The sequence below is a fragment of the Palaemon carinicauda genome, chromosome 45, assembly GCF_036898095.1.
Source record: "Palaemon carinicauda isolate YSFRI2023 chromosome 45, ASM3689809v2, whole genome shotgun sequence".
Lineage (NCBI taxonomy): Eukaryota > Metazoa > Arthropoda > Malacostraca > Decapoda > Palaemonidae > Palaemon > Palaemon carinicauda.
The window spans coordinates 32,054,943-32,072,880 of NC_090769.1; the positions used below are offsets into that span (position 1 = coordinate 32,054,943).

The window sequence follows — 17,938 nt, forward strand, 5'->3', positions numbered from 1 at the left end:
TGTATTCATTTCTGATGTTAAGGGTTATGACTTTTTCACTAAATAACATTAAAAACACATAAAAATTAGTACAAGTGTATTTATGGACTTGTGGAATGCATCAAGTGCATTTCCATTATTTCTTATGGGAAAAATATGTTTAGTTACAAAAATTTTGGTTTGCAATCTCACTCCTTATAAACAAAAGTACCACTGTATTTGACTAATTTGATACAGCAGTTAACCAAGGTAATTGTGGGGAACCTTTAATCATTGTTGAATAAGAATTTTTTTTTTTTAATTTCATGATTTTTCAAATTTCAAAAGGATGGTCATTATTATGAAAAAAATATGGCATATAAATAATGAATTAATTTAATTATAATAAGAAATTCATACTCAGTTTATGAATAAGACTTTAAAGTTTTGCCAGGTAATTCATGAAAATTCAGCTGTGGATGAAGACCTTATATATCAATATTCAATACATGACAGTAAAAGAATATAAAGTATTTCCTCAAGATACAATCAAGAAGACACCTACAATTTTTGAATGAGTTTCATAAAAATGGAGTAAAGAATCGAGTTTAAGTTTTCAACAGATGCCAAGATTCAAGGCAATGAAATATAGAGATCATGCCATTAAGACTGAAGATAAAACAGAAAAGTGGTCAGACATACCAAAATACGTCCTTCTTTTATTGAGATATGGAAAACGAATAAGATTTCATCTGGCCAGAAAAAGCCTTTCCATCTAAGGGCACATATCTTTAGTTACCCTACTACTTTGCTAGTTATTGAACAGCATCTTCTCTAGTGTGATTAATGGTAATGCATATAGAAAAATATGAATGGCTTGTTTTCCATATTGAATATTTAAATTATTTCCTACTGTTTATCTTCTTTGGGGTTATTTCTGCAAATGATGGATACTCTTCTATCTCTTTGTACAGCTATAGAACCAAAGAATGATTCTTTTTCTTGTAAGACTTCATGTGTGTAGTTATATCGAGAGCTGTCTCTGTAGAAAGAAAGGAAAATAGATCAATAAGAACACTGCTATATTTGTGGAGTGCATTTTTTCATTTAAATATCAAGCAGATTCCTTCAGGAAACTAAATATCAGCAGTCAAAAAATTCCAAGCACAGGTCTAAAACAAAGGCTAAAGATTTGATGAACACCATAATTGACTATCAGCAGAAGGAATGCCTTTGGTACAATACATTCAAATTCATTGGTGTTTAATGCTAGCTACATTGTTTCTAGTGCTAATTAACACTTACTATACACATTTTGTGATTGGTATGCTACTGTATGATAAAGCCTGTTTATTCCAAGTGTATTTATGTATTATTATTATTACTGTGAAAATCTCCCACCACCACCAATCCGCAGTGGCTAGAGTGGCAATGAAAACTTTCCAAAACCGAGATGTGTATGTCACAACACCGTCTCGGCCCCAGTCCCAAGTGGCAGTGGAACAATGGCCCAAGGTGGCAGGCAGCTATTCCACTGCAGGGGGTGCTAAAATTCTCTGAACTAAAATAGACCACCTTTAGAAACTAAACCTTGCAACATATAACATGAGGACCCTGTCTAGAGAAGATCTTGCTGTATCATTAGAAGAACTGAAAGAAATAAATTGGGATATAAGAGGATTGAGTGAAATTAGAAGAACTGTGGAATCTTACATAGAATTAAAAGAGGGGCATATATTTTACTTCAGAGAACATGAAAGGAACAAAGAAAATAAAGTGAATTTTCTTATTAATAAAAATCTTGCAACTAACATAGAAAAAATAAGAATTTTATACAAATCATTCAAACATATGCACCAACAACATTCCATACAGAGGAAGAAACAGAAACTTTTTATGAAGATCTGGAGATATCTATGGGAAAAAAATGACTAAATTTACATTTGTTTTGAGTTATTTCAATGCTAAAGTAGGTCAAAAGAAGAGAGGCGAATCAGCAATAGTTAAATTTGGAGTAGGCACAGGGAATGAGAGGAGACATGCTTGTAGAATTTGCTGAAAGAAACTATCTTAAAATCATGAACACCTTTTTTTATAAAAAGGAACATAGGAAATGGACATGGAGAAGCCCAAATGGAGAAATGAATAATAAAATAGATTTTATTTTTAGTGAAAAAGTAAATTTAGTTGAAAATGTTGCAGTGTTAAACAAGTTAAAGTCAAGCGATCATAGAATGTTGAAAAACGTTTGTTTAGATCTAAGGAAAGAGGGAGAAGAACTAATTTTAAGAAAAAATAAAAACTGTAATAAGAGAAAAATCTAATGAGTTTAGTTTAGCAATATAAAATAGGTACTCCCTGCTACATGAAATGGAATCAAGTAAAGGAGAAATGAACAGTAATTTAACAAAATTTGTATTAAAATGAGTACAAGAGGTAGGTGGAAGGGTTCATAACAAAATCAAGATAAAATATCAGAAAAGACCAAAAACCTAATCTAATAAAGAAAAGATTGGAAATGACAGTAAAATCTATGAGAGATGAAACAGAATTAGCAGAACTAACCAAAACAAATAAACTAAAAACCCAAAATATTTGTAAACAATCAGACCAAAATTGAGGAAACACTAAAGAGAGGAAGAAGCATCAAATTGATGAAAAGAAGACTTGGAACAGGGCACCAATAGAAGCTTGCTTTGAGGGATGAAAACTAAAATATACACAATAGAGAAGAAGTGATAAAAATTGCACTGGATTTCTATACAATGGCGATATAAGAAATACTTTTACCAACAGAAATAATGAAACACCTCAGCCAGTATCAAATGGAATAGTAAGAGAAGTAAAGAAAGCATTAAAAGCCATGAAAAAGAGGCAAAGCAGCAGATGTCCTAACAATTGATTTAATAACAGATGGCAGATTTCATAGTAGTAAAACGGGCTGAACTCTACAGCAAATGTCTGCAAGAATGCAATTTGCCTACAGTTTGGAAAAATTATCATTATACAAATTCACAAAAAGGAAGACACAAAAGACATGAAAATTTACTGCACTATAAGTTCACTCTCCGTAATGTATAAAATATTTACAAAGATTATATTGGGCCAAATAGAAAGACGGCTAGACTTTAATCAACCAAGAGAGCAGGCAGGGTTTAGAAGTGGGTATTCAACAACTCACCATATTATTATGATCACTAACTAAGCTGTAATCCTAGTTGGCAAAGCAAGATGCTATAAGCCCAAGGGCTACAACAGAGAAAAATATCCCAGTGAGGAAAGGATATAAGGAAATAAATAAACGATATGAGAAATAATGAGCAACTAAAATAAAAATTTTCAAAAAACCTATGACCATCAAAGCAGATATTTCATATATAAATTATAAAAAGGCTTATGTCAGCCTGTTCAACCTAAAAACATTTGCTGCAAGTTTGAACTTTTGAAGTTCTACCGATTTAACTACCCTATTAGAAGATAATTTCACAACTTGGTTACAGCTGGAATAAAACTTCTAGTATATTGTGTAGTATTGAGCCTCATGATGGAGATGTCCAACAAATTAAGATGAGAATAAGCAGCTAAAGACCAAACAGAAGAACAATACTCAAAATAATGTAGAATGAAAGAATTAAAAAACTTCTTCAGAATTGATTAATTACCAAAAATCTTAAAGGACTTATTCAATAAGCCAATTTTTAGTGCAATTGAAGACGACACAGACCTAATGTGTTAATCAAAAGTTAATTTCCTGTCGAGAAACACACCTAAAATTTTAAAAGTCATAGAGTTAATGAAACATTACCAAAGCCAAGATCCATAAGTTGAGGAGCCACAGTCCTTGACCTACTTACAATCATACTTTGAGTTTTGTTAGGGTTCAACTTCATGCCCCATAATTTGTACCATGCACTAATTTTTGTTAGATCTCTATTAAGGGACTTGGCAACCCCAGAAATATATTCAGGAGAAGGAATTGATGCAAAGAGTGTAGCATCATCTGCATATGCAACAAGCTTGTTTTCTAGGCCAAACTGCATGTCATGTGTATATATTATGAAAAGTAATGAGCCTAGAACACTACCCTGAGGAATACCAGATATCACATACCTATACTCACTATGATATCAACATCAAACTCTTTGCGATCTATTGCTTAAAAATTCAATAATAATGCTAAGAAACGACCCACCCACTCCCACCTATTTGAGTTTGATAACAAGGGCCTCATGATTAACAGTCAAAAGCAGCACTAAAATCAAGGCAAATCATACAAACTTCTGACCCCAATCAAGGGATTTCTGTACAGCATTGGAGATTGTAAGGCCTTTACAAAAAACAAATAGCAAACTACTGAACAGATGATTACCTTTAGCAAACCTATTAAGAAGTTTTGCCAAAAAACTTTCAAAAACTTTAGAATTGGGCGGTAACTAGTTGGACTTAAGCTACCACAAACCCATTTACATGGTGGAGTAACAGTACCATTTCTCCAGCAAGTGCTAAAAGCTCCTCTTCTTGCTAACTTCTGCAAAATAACAGATAAATTTGGAGCCAAGAAATCTGCAGTCTTGATAAAAAACAAAGGAAAAATACCATTTGGGTTTACACCTCCATAACCATCAAGGTCCATCAAGAGAGCTTTAATTTCACAAGATCGAAAAGCTAAACTAGTTAGTTTAGCCTCAGGAAAACAGGAATGAGAAAGATCAAGTTTCTCATTACTCTGCTTACTGTCAACCACATCAGCCAAAAGAGTTGCCTTTTCCTTTGGACAGTGAGTGACAGCCATTGGGTTTGAGTAAAGGAGGAATTGTTGCATCTACACCAGAGTGCAGATTTAAAGGTAGTCCGCCACTTATGTTTCTGGGTTGTAGCAGAAAGGGTTTCTTTTATGGAAAACTGTATTCCTTTTCAGTTGAAACATAATCTCTCTGAGCAAAAGCTCTAAGCTGAGTATGGTTATTCCAAGTCAAATCTGATCTGTTAATCTTTCAAAGATGATAGGCCTCCTGCTTCTCCAAATAAGCACATCTACAACCATCATTGAACCATGGTTTGTCCTTCACTCAGTACCTAAGCACACGAGAAGGGATACGCCTATCAGTTATGTTGACTAGATTCTCATTCAAAGGGTTAACAGCATCAACACTACTATACAATTGTGACCAATTCAAGCCCAAAGGATCACTCAAAATCCCATTCCAGTCTGCTTGAGATTTCATATAAATCTTACATGAGTATGATGCAGTTTTCATTACTAATGAAATCAAGGCAAGATCAGATGTCCCAACTAGAGAACTAACCTTACTTGTTTTACCTGCACCCACTCTCTTTAGGGTCTAAATATAAATAATTATTTCCACTGATATGTATGACTGATGAACTTATATTAATTAAAAATAATATTGAAGTGATGCTTAAAAGGGAAATAAATTTTGCCCCATAATGCATTACATACATGTCAACTTGTTCAACATAAAAACATTTGCTGTAAGTTTGAACTTCTGAAGTTTCAGCGATTCAACTACCAGATTAGGAAGATCATTCCATAATTTGTTTAAGGCTGGAATAAAACTTTGAGAATACTGTGTAGTATTGAGCTTTATAATGAAGGCAAGACTGTTAAAATTAACTGCATAGCTAGTACCGCATACAGGATGGTACAGTCTGGGAAGATCTGAATACAAAGGATGATCAGAATTATGAAAAATCTTATGCAACATGCATAAAGAATTAAGTGAACAGTGGTGCCAGAGATTAACATCAAGATCAGGAATAAGATATTTAATATACAGCAAGGTTTTGTCCAACAAGTTATAATGAGAGTCAGCAGCTGAAGACCAGAGAGGAGAACAATGCTTAAAACTAGGCAGAATGAAAGAATTAAAACACTTCAGAATAAATTGATCACCAAATATCTGAAAAACTCAATAAGCCAATTTTTTGTGTACTGTAGTTGAAAAAGAAACAGACCAAATGTGTTTCTCAAAAATAAATTTGAAATCTAGAATCACACCTAAAATTTTAAGAGTTGTGTAGAGTTAAAGAACAAAACTTGAAAGTATAACTGTAAGTTAAGGTCAGTGACTCCTCAAAATGCAGATCTTTGTATTGTTGTACAGTATTTAAAATTTTAGGTATGATTCTTGATTGCAAATTTACTTTTGAGAAATGTATTGCCTGTTTCTTCTTAAATTGTTCAAAAGAATTGGTACATTGGAATTTTAAATATTTTTGGTGAGCAATCTATCCTGGGGAAATGTTTTAATTCTTTCATTCTATCTTGCTTTGAGTACTGTATGGTCTTCAGTTGTTGAACCTAATTTTAATTTGTTGGAGAAAACCTTTCGTTCTATTAAATTTCTCATTCCTGATCTAAATATTAATCTCTGGTATAGTCATTCAGTAAGTTTTTTGTGCAGATTGCATATTTTTTTTTTTATAATTATGCCTGAAAACTTTAAATCAATCAATCAATAAATCAATCAATCTTCCCATCCTCTGCATTCAGATCTTCCCAGACTGTCCAACCTTTACATAGAACTAAGTATGCAGTTAATTCTAATAGTCTTGTGTTCCCCAATATATGGCTCAATACTATACAGTATCCTAGATGTTTCATTCAAGAGGTGACCAGGTTGTGGAATGATCTTCCCGATCTGGTGGCTAAATGGGTGGAATTCAGAAGCTCAAACTTGCTACAAATGCTTTTAAGCTGGATAGATTGACATAAGACTCTCTTCATGGTTTATATATGCTAGATCTATTTCAATACTGTTACTGATCTTAAAATATTTTTTATTTTTTACTCATTACTTCTTATATATATTGTATTCATTTCCTTTCCTCACTGGGCTACTTTTGCAGTTGGAGCCCTAGAGCTCATAGTATCCTGCTTTTCAAACTAGGGCTGTAGCTTAGCGATTAAAAATAATAATACAAAATACTCTATGTATGCCTCATCATTTATATAAATGTTAAAGCTATATAAATCTTAATAGCCCTTGTGATGTATCAGAATACAGTACTAAAAGAAATTCCATTTCCATAGTTCTTCCAGACCATATAACAAGCATTCCTAGACCCCCTCTCCTCTTTCCTTCAAGAATATCATGCATTTTTATGTCATATTAATAATTACGATTAGTTCTATTAGTATTCCATATATTTCTGACAGCAGAAGATTGTAAAGACTGCATTTCTGCTTGCCTTCAAGGCAAGAAGAGACCTGTAATATTTTCTTCTTTTCCTAAGAGAACAATCCCTGATAAACAAAAAAGTGCAAATTTAATGGCACATTAATATTAACACTGCATAAGTGGACATGACAATATTGCATAAAATCAAATACCAACACAATTGGAAGAAAGAAAGCAATATAAGAGGTAACAGTAAGAAACAAACATAAACTGAGTACTTGACACTATACTTTATAGTACAGTATCAATAAAAATTAATTGATTAAATATCAAAGCAGTTATTGAAGAATCGTAAATAAACACGTCACAGCAGCAAAAATAAGTAATGAATGGGCAAAAGTCAGATCAGTTAAGAGTTCCACAAAGCTGTCTGCTGCTTCATTTCACTGCTTGTTTTTAAATAGTGATTTGACTCTTGGTCTCTTGACTTTCTTTATGGGCTGTTCATGTGAGCCAAAACTTGTGCTAATAAAAGGCCAGCTTATTCTAAAAACAACTGATTTGGCAAGATATAACAGTATCAACAGAGAAATATATCTACAGTTTGTATAAACACTATGGACAAGATATATGCATTACAACTCCATATTTAGTACTGCATTGGTTTCATTAAAAAAGTGATTTGATTCACAAAGTATTTGCATTTAAGAAATTTATATTTTTTTCTTTATTACTGTATTATACAACTTTTGTTACCTCATTATGTAGAGTGCTCTTCTTGGTAACATGACATCAACAACCTGGTCTTTGTTGTCAACATGAACCAGTCGCATTACAGCATCACTCAATAAACATACACCAGAGATGATGTTACCACAAAACTGAAAATAAAAAAAAAAAGAGCTTTAACAAACAGAAATTTAGAGTTGATAAACCAACTAAAATCTGGTTTTAATCATTTATCAGCTCTGCCATTACCAACTGTTTCAGTATGCATATTACCTTTAGTATTAAAGATAGAGGAAAGAATGTGGGGAAAATGATACACCTTTGTATCTCAAGGAGTTGGCAAATTAACTTGCTTTGGTATTTTACTGTTCTCTGTTGAGGTAAATTCTTGGGCCACCTGTTCCCAAGACTGTAGCTTTTCCCATTATAGTCTAGACTAAATAGTTTTTTGGTGTATCAAGTTACCACCTACTAAAACACTTGTATTTGACACCTTTCTTTCATCAGAATACATTTTGGATGGCATGATCAATATTAAATAGAAAATTTTCAACCTCATCTTATGACGTACAAATGAGGAACATTTTATATCGTTACTGTACTTTCAATGTATCTAAAGATTTTACATAGCAGCCATAATGCCCCATTAATCATAGATTCATTCATCACTATAAACTCACTTTAAATTTCATATCTGCCTAGTCTATTATGTTGCATTTATGAGCTACATCTGTTCCTGACCTTATAATCAAATGTTTCTTAAAATTGTCTGTTCATTATCCTTCTCCTCAAAAAGAAACTTCATATCTCATTTTGCCTGTTTATGATTCTACTCGGTACAAACATTGCTTTTCTTATTACCTTTCAACAGAAGTGTGGTTTCAATGTCACTTAAACTTTTACGATGATTTTTATGAGCAGAAATTCTGTTAATACTGTACTTCTAACACCAATTTACTTTAATCCTGATATCAATTTTATTATCCTTTTGTCCTTAAAACATTTGAAAAATTTTAATCTAAATTCCTTGATACTTACATACAGTGAACCCTCGTTTATCGCGGTAGATAGGTTCCAGACGCGGCCGCGATAGGTGAAAATCCGCGAAGTAGTGACACCATATTTACCTATTTATTCAACATGTATATTCAGACTTTTAAAACCTTCCCTTGTACGTAGTACTGTTAACAAACTACCCTTTAATGTACAGAACACTTAATGCATGTACTATAGTACCCTAAACTAAAACAGGCACAAATATTAAAGGCAATTTTATATCATGCGTTTCCTAAACAAGCTAAAAAGCACGTTAAAAAATGTCAAACAATGTTTTGTTTACGTTTATCTCTGATTATAATGAAGAAACAAACGCATTTACACATCTGTGTATAGGTTAGTTTTTGCATTGATTATTCAGTACAGTATGTTGATTTGGTTATTACTAATGTTTTACTTAATTTTTCTTAGGACTTCCAAATGAAATTTTTTTCTTTATGACGCCGCCTGAAACGACGGCGTCATAAAGTACGCTCAGTAAACAAACTAAGGAATTTAACGCGCAAGATGAAAGTGATAAATAATGATATTACAGTAAAAGCTTTTATAAAATATGTTATTACAAATATTATTTACCGTATCTATATAAAATCATACATACGTAGCAAAGCAGGAAAACAATCTACGAGAGAGAGAGAGAGAGAGAGAGAGAGAGAGAGAGAGTTGTTTTACATACGTAAATGTAAATTTTAAACAAAAAAAAATAGCCCCATTTCATATAAAATAGATTACAAATATTTTACTTTATCATATTACAGTAGTCTGTATAATACTGTAAAGTTCAGTACAGTATGTTGTTGTTAAAGTCGTGGCGATGAAATTCTCACGAAACAAAAACACGCCATTTGATTACAACAGCTGATTCATTCATTCTCTCTCTCTCTCTCTCTCTCTCTCTCTCTCTCTCTCTCTCTCTCTCTCTCTCTCTCTCTCTCCGTGTTATACAATACTTACATTTAGATGAAGAAACTAAAATTAGTTTTCTTAGTGTCAATTAAATACGAAACGAAAAAATTAGGCCGAGTCTACATCCATTTCAATCATAGCTAAAAATACGGCATCCGATTTCATCAGCAAACCACTATTTTTTGGGAAATATCATTTTATTCTAGAAAATTGCCACTCTTTAAATAGTTAATTGCACATTAAGAAAGCGTGTACTTTTGTTTTTAAATTTCGGGTGTGTTTTAAAAATCGAGTATTGTTGACTTCTTTTTTTTTTACTTTTGGCTGTGATTAGATCAGCTGTCATCTAGCTGCCGCTCTTGAGTGTGTACGAATACACTAACAAAGTATCATTTATACCATTTCTTAACTTATTCAAACCGTCTACAGTATACAGTTGATATTACATAATCACCAATGTGTTATAACCTATCAAATTTTTTTGTTTATTACATTTAAACCCCCCTCTCTCTCTCTACCTCTCTCTCTACCTCTCTCTCTCTCTCTCTCTCTCTCTCTCTACCTATCTCTCTCTCTCTCTCTCTCTCTACCTCTCTCTCTCTCTCTCTACCTCTCTCTCTACCTCTACCTCTCTCTCTCTCTGTGGGCTACTTTTCACTACCTCCCATTCCTTACCTCTCTCTATCTCTCTAACAAATGATATCTTTGTTGCTCCTCAAAGTTTCATTTATATTGAAAATCAATCATGATTCAATTTTCCTTACTTTCTCCAATCTCGCACCATCGGTCACATCGCGGTATTTTCGATATTTCCAGAAAATCCGCGATATATGTATATACATGGGTTATGAAAAAAATCCGCGAAGTGGTGAATCCGCGATGGTCGAACCGCGAAGTAGCGAGGGTTCACTGTAATATGCATCAATTTTATTATCCATCTATCATAGCACTTGCCCCCAATTTTAGGGGATAGCCAACACAAAAACAAAAGGGGCCTTTTCTTCTCTTCTCTCCCCCTAGTCTGACGAAGGATTCAGCCAAGTTTGGTTGGTACTCCTAGAGTGCCATAGCCCACCCTCCCCTATTATCCACCACAAATGAAGCTTCATAAGCTGAATCCCCTACTTCTGCCAACTCAGCCGTCACCAATGCGACCGGAGGAAGCAGCAGAGCCTATCGGAACTATGTCACAATTGCTCTTTGCCTCTCATATCCATCCTATCACCCAGAGCTTTGTTCACTTCATCCATCCACCCAACCCTTAGCCATCCTCTTGCACTTCTCCCATCAACTCCTGCATTCATCACCTACTTCAGCAGACAGCAATTTTCCATTCTCTGCACGCCCAAACCACCTCAACACATTCATATCTACTCTAGTTGGTAATTCATTTATTAACCTGTTCTCACCCTCACCACTTTGTTCCTAACCCTATCCAATTGAGATACACCAGCCATGCTCCTCAGACACTTCATCTCGAACATAATAAATTTCTGTCTCTGCGTCACTTTCATTCCCCATCGCAGTTAGTACAATCACTTTCTAATACACAACTCTCTTTACACTCATTCCTAACCCATCACGTGATGCTATGAAATTTGTTCAATTATAATTAACTCAAGTTTTCATATGAAATTTGTTCAATTAAGATATTATGATGCAGTAGATTAAGCTTGAAATTAATATCCCACTATGTTTCCTTTAGCTCATAAATCACTCCCAGCTGTCAACCCATTTTTTTCACTGTGACCATCGTTTCTCCATTAAGAAATAAGAGATAGAGGAAAATTTTTTTTTTAAAGCAAAATTTAATGTACAGTATCTGCTTAAAGGCTACTGTGTCTATGTTATTACATGGAGAATTTTATTTCTACTATCACTTATACACACGCTTGGATTTATAAAGTAATTTTTTCTGGGCTCGACCTGTGTCGCTCCGTGAAATGCTCCTTATAGCACCATTTCTAAGGCATAAATACTGCTAAATATACCAGAGAAAAAAGATGCATGGAATGCCAGGAATAAACCCAGCTCGCTCACTCTAATTGAGTGTTGGTATAGTAACTGGGGCGTGTTAGAACCACGACCAGAGGTCCCTCACCAGTTAGTCCTCTTCTTCCTCATAATCCCCAGGTACTACGAGTTGGCGTTCTACAGCCGACTACTGCTCTCTACTACGACTACACTTCCCCCACCCCTACCCTTCCCCACGCTTCCTCCCTCATTTTCCTTCCTAGAACCAGCTATTAAGCAGAAATCAATTAAAGGAAATACTGTAAGCTGTAAATAATTAGATAAAAACAATTAAAAGAAGGGAAATTAATTAAAAAGATATGACTGAAATTTAATGTAAAGAGAGAGTATTAATTTAGGTACATGTAGCATAAGGATTTTTTACTGTGAGAGTGAGAAAGCAAGTGTGTGTGTGTTAATAACATATTTTACCGCTAGAACTTTGTAAACGCTAGTGATGTTTTGCAGTCATTTTTTATCTTATTAATTTTTTCACTTGCAGTACATTAAATATTCATATGTTCATTGAAAAAGAACTACCAATAGTGTATTTACAGTACTGTATTATAATGCATATGAAACCTTTAAACACTGCATTGGATTTCTTCAGCTCAGACCAACTAGTTTAACCAGACATTATCACATTAAAAATATCATAACTTTTAAAAAGATAATTGTGCTTCATTAAAGCATATTCTATTTGTTTTAAATTTCGGACTGACTTTTTTACTATATAGTATCATTGAGTGTTGCTAGATTTAAAAAAAGAGTGTTTTGTTATTACTATACATGCATGGTGTGGCTGTGACTTTCATGTCATGAGTCGTCTTACCTTGTACTGAAGCTGTATTAATAATGTACAATTATTTCTAATACAGTAAGTAGTATGAACTAAAATACCATGACAGAAAGCAGTGGAAAGAATGTACTGTAGTGCAGTACAGTGGGTTACCAAGTGTGTTAATCAACTGCAGATAGATAATTGTCAGAGAGTTTGTAGGTTATGAGTTGACCCATCCTAGGATGGCAAGCATTTGCAGCTTCTTGATCTTCATGCCAGTCTCTGTTACCTAATCCTATGAATAAAGAAGCCCAATTGTAACTAAATGACATAATTAACAGAGGTGGCAACCTGGATTTTTTACCCATACCACTAGAGGGTTCCATTCTCATGTTGAGGCTTGTGATTATTAAGTGAAAGAAAATGGAAAAAATTGTTAATTAAACTGGGCTTCTGGAGGAGCAATATGAACATCAGTCGACATTCATAGAAATTATTAACTCTAAGGCAGATTTGATTTTGGTTATTAGACTAGATACTTGTAACCTATGTGCATACTGTATGCTTAAGAAGTTGCTGTACAATTGAACACAAGGATAGAAAAAACATAAAAAACACAACATTATAATGTGCAATGCATTTGATCATTATCATAAAGATTTTTTTCTTGCTAATTAATGTAGGTTATCTGAAGTTAAGCATGAATTAAGTTGCAAGTAAAAAATGAAGTCTGCATTTTTATTTGGACAATGAAAAAATAAATTACAGTGAAAATAAAACAAAAATAACTTACTCTAACACTATCTACATGGGGTTTAATGACTCCAGTTTTGGCCAAATCTAGGATATGGACCTGGCTTATCAATTCTTCTTCCTCTGGGAAGGCATACGTTTTCATTCTCGATATAATAGGCGAGGCACTTTTCCCCCATCTTCCTCGTTCAATCTCTCGAAACCCATGTATTGCCTGTTGAAGATGATTTTCCTTTAAGTGTAAAGTACTCTATAAAAATTAATTTCATTTTTGTTCAATAAATGTACAAGTACTTTATACAGCCACACATACTGACAAACTGTTGAAGTAATTTGTATTTTTCCTGAGTCCTTTAAGTAGAGAATATGATTTCAGAGCAAGCTGAAAGGCCATTGAATTGTTTAAGAAGTCAACACCAGTCAATCCCAACTACCTAGGGACCTGAGCCCTGGCTTCAGGGCGCCATGGCTCAGGGCTAAATGCACCTGTCCCGTCCCGCCTGACTACCAGCACGAACAGGGACCCGAACACACCTGTCCTGCCTGGCTACTGGAGTAGCTGGGGACTACAGCCACGCAACCCGGGGGGTTTAAGGCGTCGGACTGGGACACAGAATTATGGTCTGGGACCTGAGCCACATACCTGGGGGACAGAGTCATTGGCCTGTGGGGACCAAAATGTGGGGCTGTAACACCTGTCCTGCTTGGCTACCGGGGTAGCCAGGGACCTGAACTACATACCCGGGAGAACAGGGCATTGATCTCTGGGGGTCAAAACGTGGGGCCATAACACCTGTCCCACTTGGCTACCAGGGACCCAAGCCTAGGCCCACGGAACCATTATACATGTAAACATGGCCAACACCAGTCAATTTGACACTCAGGTTAGCCAGGGCCTGAACTGTGGCTCCGGAGGGCTCGGTGGTGTACCACATGGTCATGACCCATGGGTACCGAAAAGCTGGGCCTATAACATATTTCCTGCTTGGCTACTGGAGTAATGTGATCATGGCCCTGAAGGTACAAATTGTGGGGCCATGATTCCCTCCCCATGGGGCTAGAAGCCACTTGGGAGCTGTCCACCCCCATGAGAGGTGATGATGAAAGGATGTAGAGTCAGAAGTTGAAGAGGACAATACGTTAATTTCTAGCTAAATACCTCTACATGAACCATATGTTTTTCCCTCTCACTATCTTGTTTTATCCATTTCTGACCATTAATATTTTGACAAACCTCTCCTCGAGTTTTATTATCCCACCCCACTATAAAAATGAATTGAAGGGATACTAGTGGAAAAAGTGATTATGGGAGGGAAACACCAAAAACGAGTGAATTGCAACAATAGTAATGGTCAGAAATGACAAATTTTGTAGTAATTTAGATTTTTTACTAATTGTACAAACCTGAGTTCTTTACTATGAACACTGTACTGTATATGTTTTCAGCATAGCTGGAATCTAGCCATAAACTTTATGCAAGGTGTCAACGATCATCTGCTAGTTAACGGGAGTACACTGACCACCTGGTACACACACTCACCAAGTGGGATTCCTCACTTTTGATTGCAGGCAGGACTTCTTGAGGGAATAGGTAATGGCAGGAAAAGTATGAGTAAAGGACTCAATGTTGGAATAATTAGTAAAAATACAAATTAATTCCAAATTTCTCATTTATTCCTACACAAATACAAAGTATTCGATTATAACTATTATTGAGACTCACCCTTACAGGGGGAGAAGTCCAAATTCCAACTGGCTTGAAACTTGATCTGGGGTACAACTCTAAGGTCGATAGAGTATGAGAAGAGTACTCTAACACCTCGTAGACTCTCAGCCTGTCGATGCTTAAGAGTCTGACAGCCTGGACAATCATGGTGAATGAGTGGAAACACGCACTGTGACTTGACCAGGTAAGAATATAGTGATATTTCACACATCCATATTTAAACATACACAGGAGTCGACTGAAGAAGCCTGGTGACCCACAAGGACTTCTTGGTGAGCGCTCTTCTTCAACATTGTCTGGACTTCTGCCCGAATGGTGAGATCCTTTGCTGATCCATTTGCAAAGGAACGCAACATCACTGGACGCCAAGTCACAGGATGGTGAGAGAGAGTGAATAGGAGGTAGTAGTCCGCACGGAGGATTGAAACCGGCCAAGGTTCGGCCCCAGAAATCTCCCATCACTGACATTTGTGCTTGAGACATTCCCCCACCGGTAGCAAGGCGGGAGGATTCCCCGCCCTAGCAGGAACGACCACGTTTACCAGCTTTACCTCCTCTTTCCCTTGCACCCTTGCTGTGAAAGGGCTGCTTGGGGTTAGACTTCTTTGCTGTAAACTGCTTCAAAGTCACATTCATATTCTTGTGCACCTGGCGCTACACAGGAGATGACCTCGGTGCAGGAGCCAAAGAGTGGGGGTGAAATCTCGACACTCTATGGAAAAGACAGTTTTGGTTCTCTTTTCTCTGGCCACGTCAATGTCTTTCAAGTGGAACAAGGGAGGTCCCTCCACTAATGAGTTGGAAGACAGAGCGCTTTTCTCTTCGGCACCTTTATCTGGAATTTTCAAAATCCAGTGTGCCCACTGGCTAATTGCGTTGTGAGAGAGGAATTGATGGTTGTTTACTGCAACCCACCATCAGTCTCCCAAATGTACACAATGATGTGGTGTTCACATTTTAATTGATCGATACGTAAATTTTCATGACCCAGCTCCCATTAGTCTGTCATGGTGATAAAAATGGCCAACTAGCCATCGATCGTCCATTTCTTATAGAAAATTCTAGTTTTGCTAGAAATTAATGTATCATATATTAATCAAAATAACATTTAACACATTCTCGGCCAGAATACTCTCATTATAAATAAACTATGATGAGAATCCAATAATAGTTCAAGAATTATTTTATCAACCAAAGGATGCATTCTGAATTTAAATGTGGAACCTGAAGCAAGGCAAAATTAGGGAAGTTTGAAACAAAACTAATTGAGCAGATATAAACAAAATATTATAAAACAACTTGAATCAACATACATTATACAGTATGACATGCAGACTGCACAACACTGAGCTAAAAGATTCAATACCCTTAAGGAACTAAACTTTATGGATAAAAGACTAAAAACAAATTCAGAATAATTGATAACCACAACTATATAATATTAGTTTTAATAACACTCAAAATGGGCTAGGTACAATTCAGCTTTACTATTATTGTTTGAAAATGTACTATAGGCTATGCCTAGCTACCATGCTTAGACTTGACTTACATCATCCCAATGATCAAACTCATATTGTAGTCGTTTCAAGTGTGGTTCGATTTCACTCATCAAAATTTCTTCCTCCTCGGTGCTTAAATAATCTCTGACAACTTGAAAACTTGATGCAACATCTTCAATAGTTTGCGGGGAACATGATGAATGAAAATGTAAATAGTTTGTTTCTTTGGAAAAATCTACATTGAAATTAGAATCTTTGAATTTAGAAACATTGGTACTGTTATCTACTATTGAACTGGAATTATGTACAGGGTTATGACTAGAATGTTCATTCGTTTGGGAACACAAGCAACATTTTAAAACTTGAAACTGTGTTCTAGAAATATAAGGAAAAGCTACTTGATCGATTGGCTTCTTTGATCCCCATGGTGTTATCGTTAATAATGTCTTCGACCGGTGAACACTAATATTTGAGTTATTGTACTTTGAAGAGTCTCTTGCAAGATTACCCAATGAGCAGGAGTTTAATGTCCCATTCGACCTAAAAAATGGACTTCGATGACCCAAGTTAGACATTTTACACCATACTCTACATCGGGACCCAACACAAAAACTTTTAGACTTCAATACAATCATTTTGTCAGGGAAGAAAATTTTCACTTCAATGTACTATGAAAAGGCACCTGTCATATACATAAATCCATATGTTGATGTCTTATATTGACATTGGATTATGAAAGTGAGAACTACTTCTGTTTTTATCGCTAATCGGGTAGTGGTAGTCGTAATAAACTAATAAATAACTGTAAGTCCACAACAAATTCAACAATAATAATCAGCTGTTCAGCACAGAACAGTATTGTTTGACCGTAGTCCTTACAACGGCAACCCTGTACTTTTTTTCTTTTAATGTCCGTTAAGTTCGTTTAGCATTTCTTTTCTGAATGTTTCTATATTTAAATATTTATTCTCATTGTTTATCCCGGAGAATAAATAAGATTTTTTTTATCACGTCTTGTTTCTTTTCTGGTTGTTTCGCTAGTAGGATGCAGCAACTTTTATGGTATTTATTTTTTATTTTTAAGTAATCTAATAAGAAATACATCTAAGTTCTTTTTTCCTCTTCATATAATATTCATTTTGTGTTTGTATTTTCAAAATTCTTCCCCCACTGTAGATATATTATTAGCGCGTGCGTTTGTCCTCACCAGTCATTTATAGCAGATCGTTTACAACAGAGCATATATATATAGGCTGTCCCCGTAGAATATAAGTGTCTGAATGCTGACTGGTTGTCAGGTAATAATTATTCTTTTTAAATTAATAATTATATGTTAAAGAATTTAATATTTTAGGACTTTCGAAATGAAATTTGT

The 17,938-nt window shown here is 35.1% G+C and overlaps 1 protein-coding gene across 2 annotated transcripts; it reads right to left on the reverse strand.

The window, feature by feature from the left end:
- Positions 1 to 366: 366 nt before the first annotated feature.
- Positions 367 to 17,401, reverse strand: LOC137634662 (alpha-ketoglutarate-dependent dioxygenase alkB homolog 7, mitochondrial). Of its 2 annotated transcripts, none has more exons than XM_068367139.1 (4): positions 16,614 to 17,401; positions 13,379 to 13,552; positions 7,857 to 7,981; positions 367 to 1,000 (listed from the first exon to the last, which is right to left on the reverse strand). In XM_068367139.1, exons 1-4 carry the CDS (start codon positions 17,196 to 17,198, stop codon positions 868 to 870), a joined length of 1,017 nt encoding a protein of 338 aa, XP_068223240.1. In that variant the 5' UTR covers positions 17,199 to 17,401; the 3' UTR covers positions 367 to 867. The 2 variants fall into 2 exon arrangements, with proteins under 2 accessions (XP_068223240.1, XP_068223241.1); XM_068367140.1 differs by lacking the exon at positions 367 to 1,000 and adding an exon at positions 7,099 to 7,225.
- Between the last annotated feature and the right edge of the window lie 537 nt (positions 17,402 to 17,938).

What these genes read in the sequence shown, in the direction of transcription:
- LOC137634662 (XM_068367139.1), bottom strand. Translation starts at nt 17,198, where the DNA reads ATGATTGTATTGAAGTCTAAAAGTTTTTGTGTTGGGTCCCGATGTAGA. An exon ending in AGTTTGATCATTGGGATGAT is followed by an intron (nt 13,553 to 16,613) that starts GTAAGTCAAGTC and finishes CATCTTCAACAG; the next exon opens with GCAATACATGGGTTTCGAGA. An exon ending in AGAGCACTCTACATAATGAG is followed by an intron (nt 1,001 to 7,856) that starts GTAACAAAAGTT and finishes TTCTTTCTACAG; the next exon opens with AGACAGCTCTCGATATAACT.